This window comes from Centruroides sculpturatus, unplaced genomic scaffold, assembly GCF_000671375.1.
Source record: "Centruroides sculpturatus isolate CEXI.00-Female unplaced genomic scaffold, Cexi_2.0 scaffold2828, whole genome shotgun sequence".
Lineage (NCBI taxonomy): Eukaryota > Metazoa > Arthropoda > Arachnida > Scorpiones > Buthidae > Centruroides > Centruroides sculpturatus.
In genome coordinates, this window is record NW_019387170.1 from 9001 (window position 1) to 15052 (window position 6052).

Here is a 6052-nt window from a genome sequence, read left to right on the forward strand (position 1 = left end):
AGCTGCTTCGACTTGTTCGATTATGTTATCGACTCAATTTCATATTTATTTTCACATTTTCACTTCGCGGTCCTTCTCTGTTCTTTCTCCGTTATTTACACGTGTAGGACATTTCATTGTTATCCACATTTGATATCATCACTTATCACATACTGCCATGACGCTCATGTCTGTCCGCTTCAACTGTCAAGAATTAATGCGATTGGCGAAGCATAGTGACAGCGGGCCAATAGAGAGCGGGGTCCTTGCCATAATGCGGTTTGCGCGCCAATTTTCGTACGTGCGATAATCGAGCCGAATAGTTTGGCCGAATATTCGGCTATTCGGCCACGCTCCTGGTCGAATATTCGGTATTCGGCCTGAGGCCGAATATACTATTCGTTACAACACTAATTTATATTAATATGTATCACTTCTTAAGAAAATTTAATAAAGATATTTATCTTAATTATGAAATTATAATAGCACGTTTTTTTAATTTTTGGAACCTAATCCCACTTTTCGTACTAGTTCTTTGTTTCGTATAACACAGATTCGCATAACACGGCAATTTTTTGGAACATAACTCCGTGTTATACTGTGGTTACCTGTAGTTCTGCTTGAAAGACAGAACAGTAGTTGCTTAGACGGATTTTCTGGTAGTAAATTTCACTGTTATTGAGGTACTGTAAACCACAAAACTGCATCCTACATTGTCTAAGCACTTCGAGCCATCGGTGTAAACAGTAACGTTGGAGTTGGGATTAGAATTAAAGTGAAGATTGGGTTTTGTGCTAGGATAAGTAAAACGTGAGAAGGATTTTCCTTTCTAGGTCAACACCATGTATAATATTGTTGGCAGTGGTAACATCTTTCCCGTTTCACCTCCCATGTATCACAATGCAAATTAATTATTCTGTCGATAGGTAGCTTTCTAGCAATTACTTGGAGACTAGTATTGGGGGCTGTACGGTATGCCATATACAGTATATGGAATATTTAGGAAGAAACAAAAGAAATACGGATGATCACATAGCGAACCAGATAACAACCATCCATATATTTTGTGCCGAATGCCATACCAATAACTCTGGTATTAAATTCATTAAATCAATAACAGAAAACGAGAAGTGAAAGTGATATATCGAACGAAAAATTATCATTTCGATTCGAACCAAGCTCACCTTATGTCTAAATTGCCGGAAAAATTTAATAATAGAAATTCAATCGTAGTTATCGTTGGATGTAGCAGATAAGATGTGGTGCACCTCTGACAGAGCGTATCGAAAGTACACGCAATACGTAATAAAAAAATCAAACAGGTAGAAAAAAAAATGAAATTTCACTTTTTAGTTCATTTAAGAGGGGTCATCATTTTGTCCAAATTGTTAAAAAAACGAAGCGTAACGATCACAAACAGTATTTGGAAACTTTACTGAAGATCAATGGTCAAAATTGTCAAATCGATTCAATATTTTATATAATTAATATATTTTAATTTCTTACAATTTAATAATAAACATGCTTTTATATATAGTAAGTTAAAAGCTATCAAATGAAATAATAAAGGTTAAAATCGTGTCATACATTGCTAAAAATAAAAAATTAGTCAAAGCGTTTATTTTGACTAAAGTTCAATGATCTTAATTTGTTACTATAATTGTTAAATTTGTACTGAAATTAATACTTTGTTAATTTACCAGGAATATTTGACAAATTTATAAGAATAAAGTTTTATAAACGAGTCGAATTTAATCACAAAGCATGTTCCGGTTATAGAAAGTGAGACGAACACGTGTACAGTTTGGAAAACGCTACCGGAACGGATAACTAAATAAGGGAAGGAATTGTGATTTCTATTTTTAGTTATCGTTCTTTTATAAAGGGTAGTCGTTCTCTCCACTTCAGTTCCGCTTTCGTTATGAGGTAAGTGCAAATAAAATATAATACGGTTAAATTATATACTAATAATTCGTAATAGACTCGTATACTTCAGTTACATTTAAGTAGCACACGGTTCAGATTGCCTTCTTCAAAATAGATTGCCAATTTGGAAAAGTGTGCATAAATTATACTCTGTAAGCAATCACTGTTGTAATAAATTGTACGGCAGTCACAAAGCAGAGAACAGCTTATTCGTTAATATTTACATATTAGAATTTAGCAAAGATTCTTTTAAAAATACGCTTTTCATTTAAATATTTGACATTAATATTTAATTTTTATTTTAAGGAATACTTTTTTTTTCTCCCAACAGATATTCCAATATCAGAAAATATGCACTAATATAGATTTGTTCTTAGAAGAGGAATAGTTATTATGTATAATTTTATTTATTAATAAATAAAAAATTTCTTATAAATTAAATTGTACAAATTTATTTTGTTTTAAAAACATTTATTTTAAAAATCAAATGAGTATCCATTTACATAAAAAAAATTGATGATATCAACACAATAAATGTCTCTATTTACATTACAAATGTGTGAACGAAAGAAGATCTGTTTAATCACTTTCACTATCACTCTCTTTCCCACTATCAGGTTGACCAACATGAATGTTGAATTTATATTCCTGATCACATCCCATGTAAGCATCGCTCATAAAATATAAGGTGTAAACATGCTCACCCGGACTGGGTGCCACAAAGTCTAATTTTACTTTTGCTTTTTGTTGTAATGTCAGTCGTTTGATAGATATCAGAGAATTTGATTTGGGATCTCCAATAACTACCCACCATCCTTCTTCTCGTTTCTATAATAGTTAAACACAATATTAGCTAAATAATTCTAAATAACTCAATAAATAAATTTACTGTAGTTACATTGTGAAAAAAAGAAAAATCACATACCTGAGGAAATAAGGGAGCGATGACAGGTCCCGTAACTTCGTCTTCTCTTTCTAACTGAACTATTACATTTACGGTGGAACCACTGATATGTGAGAAATTAAAATTAGAAATTTCATAACTGATAATTGTTATAAACTCTACTTATGAATAATATACTATAAATTAAATCAAATCTTACCTGTGAATAATATCTTTATCTTGTACTTCATATGTTAATTCAATATTTGGATATCTATTACAAAATCTTGCAACATCTGCCATTTGTGCATCTGTCAACTGAAGTAATTTATTTCTATCATCATCTTCAAGTTCCATAACATCAAACACAGTTTCTACTCCTTTTTCAATACAACGCTTAACTATTTCTGTAGTGAAATGAGGAAGTTGTTTCAAGTAAGAGTCCTTATTCCACATTGCTTGAGTTACCATCTGTGCTAATTCCATAGCAGCTAATGCTGGTGACAACCAACCATTTGAACTCAATACATCCACACAAGCTTGAATTAAACGTACCGCCTATATTTTTGTATGAATAAATATTTATTTTAACAAATAAAAGATATTTGTACAAATATTAAAAAATATACTTACTTTATTTAATATATCTTCAGTGTCTGACTGTAATTCAGCAGAGAGCTGCATTCGAGATAAATGAGCTTGTAGAAGAAAATTGGTTTTTGTATGTGGATCACTATATTTCGGATTGCTTGATTTGTGAGATAGACGATTAGCCAACTAAAGATATTAAAAATATGTATTAAATATATATCACAAAATAAAATTGAATATATGTAAATTAATAATAATAACCTGTCTGAGAATGCTGTCTTCATGATGTCTAACTGGTACACTTTCATATTCAGCAGCATTACTTATGATATCAATGAGACCACGAATCTTTGTTTTAGCACTCAGAGACATACTGAACAATTCTATTAGAAGAAAATAATATGTCATTTCATATTATTGAAAATAAGTTTGAAATTAAAGAGAAACAAAAGTTACCAATAGTTGTATAATTGATATAATAGTAGGCAGCAATCATTCCAAGATTAAGAGGAGAGACATCCATCTCATCTTCAATGCTGATGCACTGAAAATATAAATATTGACATAGTATAAATTTTTAAAATCATATATTCAATAAATAACATTTAAATTTTTCAACTAATTGTATCAATACATAAATTTACCTTTGATTGTTCTAGATCATTCAGTGTGTTCTCTACAAGTTCTGATAGATGGTCAGAAAGATGACGATGAGTAACACCTGCAAAAAATAATACTCTCAATAACTACTTATTTCATTTTTGCATTTAAATAAATAAAATATTACCTTGTAAATTATAATAATTTGGATTCTGTGTCATTCGACGATAAAGAAAAGTCCAAGTTAAATAGTCAACTGCATCTTGCTTGTTTTCTATTGTTTTTGTAACAATTTCAGCATTGAAATGATCATGTAAGCAATGATCTAAATGACTCTAGAGAAAGGATTGGACATTTGAATTAATAAACACTTAAAATAAATTGTTCTTCAAGCAATTTAATTAAGTACTGTAACTGAAATAGCCATACAGCTTATAGCATAAAAAGTTTTACAAATGATATTCCCCAAACATCTTTCCTATGGAACTATTAACAAAACAACATTCATACATTTGGTTACAATTTTATTTTTAATCAAAACACTCAATATTCTCTGATATTTCATTTCAATATTGCTGTCTATGGATCACCACCAGTATATAATATAGTAAATTTTGCTAAGTCAAATTCCAGAAGATACAGAAAGATTTCAGCTTATACAACATTCAATTGTATTTCAATTAAAATTACTTTCAATTTTTAAAAAATTAAACAATGATCATGTTAAGAATAACAACATGATGGCAGTTAAGATAAATCCATGTCTGTAAAATAACCATTCAAGTCTACATCAAATCCTTTGAAATTTATATGGATGATCTGGCCTAAATGTCTCAGTCTCCATGCCGCTGTGTACCTGGCTAAACTCACAATAGGTACAAAAAATAATCCCTTAGGACTTGCAGAGCAAAGAATTTCAAAGAGGGGAAGAATTCATTTTTATGTTTTTAAAAATATATTTTAATTACACATTTATGTTATTTCTGTATAGTCATCAAATTATATGTTAAAATTTGATTATCTATTTTATATGATAGAATTGTTTTTNTTAATTTAAAGTAACAATATATAAAATTAACAATACGGGTACTCACTAAATTTCTTAAATGAGGGGTACAATCTAGAGATATGACATGTCACGGGGTATGCTAATGAAAAAAGGTTGGGAACCACTGCACTAGAACATCATAAAGTGACGAAGTATATAGGCTATTTATTTACATTAACCTCCAATAACAGCAATCATTTTTATGTCCTCTTCAATGGCCGTTATTCAGAGGTTTGACTACATTTTTATCGTCTCACTCGATTTAGTGCAAACTACAATTCTTCAATTTGCGCTAAATCGAGTGTGGCGCTAAACTGAAGATCCTCAAGCAATAATAATTATATATATATAATGGCGAGATCTACACACAAGTTTGAATTTTATAGTTTGAAAGTCTTATTTTAATGATAAGCATGGGTACAAACTCTAAATGGTCATAAGATCATTTAACACTGATATGGGCTGTTCGCGTGGGGTTTTCCGGGTTTTCTTCAGGCGTTTAACACCTAAATAGCGGATAATTTCCCACAGAAAGTCTTCCCGAGTGGAATTTCCATTGACAGATCTCCCACGTATTGCTTGACTGTATCAAACCGAACCAATTTAATAAATTCTCTATTTAATGAATATGGGAATTGAGTTTTACGAATGTAAATATCGAGTTAACAGGTTTAAATAGCCATATTCTATATGGTTACTTAATCAAGGTTGAATCACTATATCGGGAGTTTTTACCGGAAATGTCTCATAACGTTATTAAGATTTGCAGTCATGTTTTGTAGTCGTTCGTACATAGAAGTATTGTTCGAATATTTATACATTAATAACAGTTTTTGATATATTAAAAATGTAAATTACCGGTATATAAGTGACACTTAACACATGTAAGTTCTTATATAAAAAAATAAGTTTATAAATTATTTCACTAAAAATCATATAAAATCACAATTAATAATGATTAATTATAAAGAGAATTTTAATGACATTCCTAGTTAAAATTTATTAATTTCATCAAGAATCGATTA

The 6052-nt window shown here is 30.1% G+C and overlaps 1 protein-coding gene across 1 annotated transcript; it reads right to left on the minus strand.

Moving 5' to 3' along the window:
• Positions 1-2359: 2359 nt before the first annotated feature.
• On the minus strand, positions 2360-4383 carry LOC111616239 (U5 small nuclear ribonucleoprotein 200 kDa helicase-like). Its single transcript, XM_023357672.1, has 8 exons — positions 4167-4383; positions 4024-4100; positions 3836-3923; positions 3641-3762; positions 3422-3565; positions 3009-3346; positions 2831-2912; positions 2360-2733 (listed from the first exon to the last, which is right to left on the minus strand). The coding sequence occupies exons 1-8, from the start codon at positions 4198-4200 to the stop codon at positions 2485-2487; spliced, it is 1134 nt and encodes a 377-aa protein (XP_023213440.1). The 5' UTR covers positions 4201-4383; the 3' UTR covers positions 2360-2484.
• Positions 4384-6052: the final 1669 nt, after the last annotated feature.

Excerpts from the sequence above, each read along its gene's own strand:
- LOC111616239 (XM_023357672.1), bottom strand. The coding sequence starts at position 4,200 with ATGACACAGAATCCAAATTATTATAATTTACAAG. Across the intron at positions 3,924-4,023 it reads ATGATCTAGAACAATCAAAG|TGCATCAGCATTGAAGATGA; the intron begins GTAAATTTATGT and ends TTATATTTTCAG. Across the intron at positions 3,566-3,640 it reads AAGACAGCATTCTCAGACAG|TTGGCTAATCGTCTATCTCA; the intron begins GTTATTATTATT and ends TAATATCTTTAG.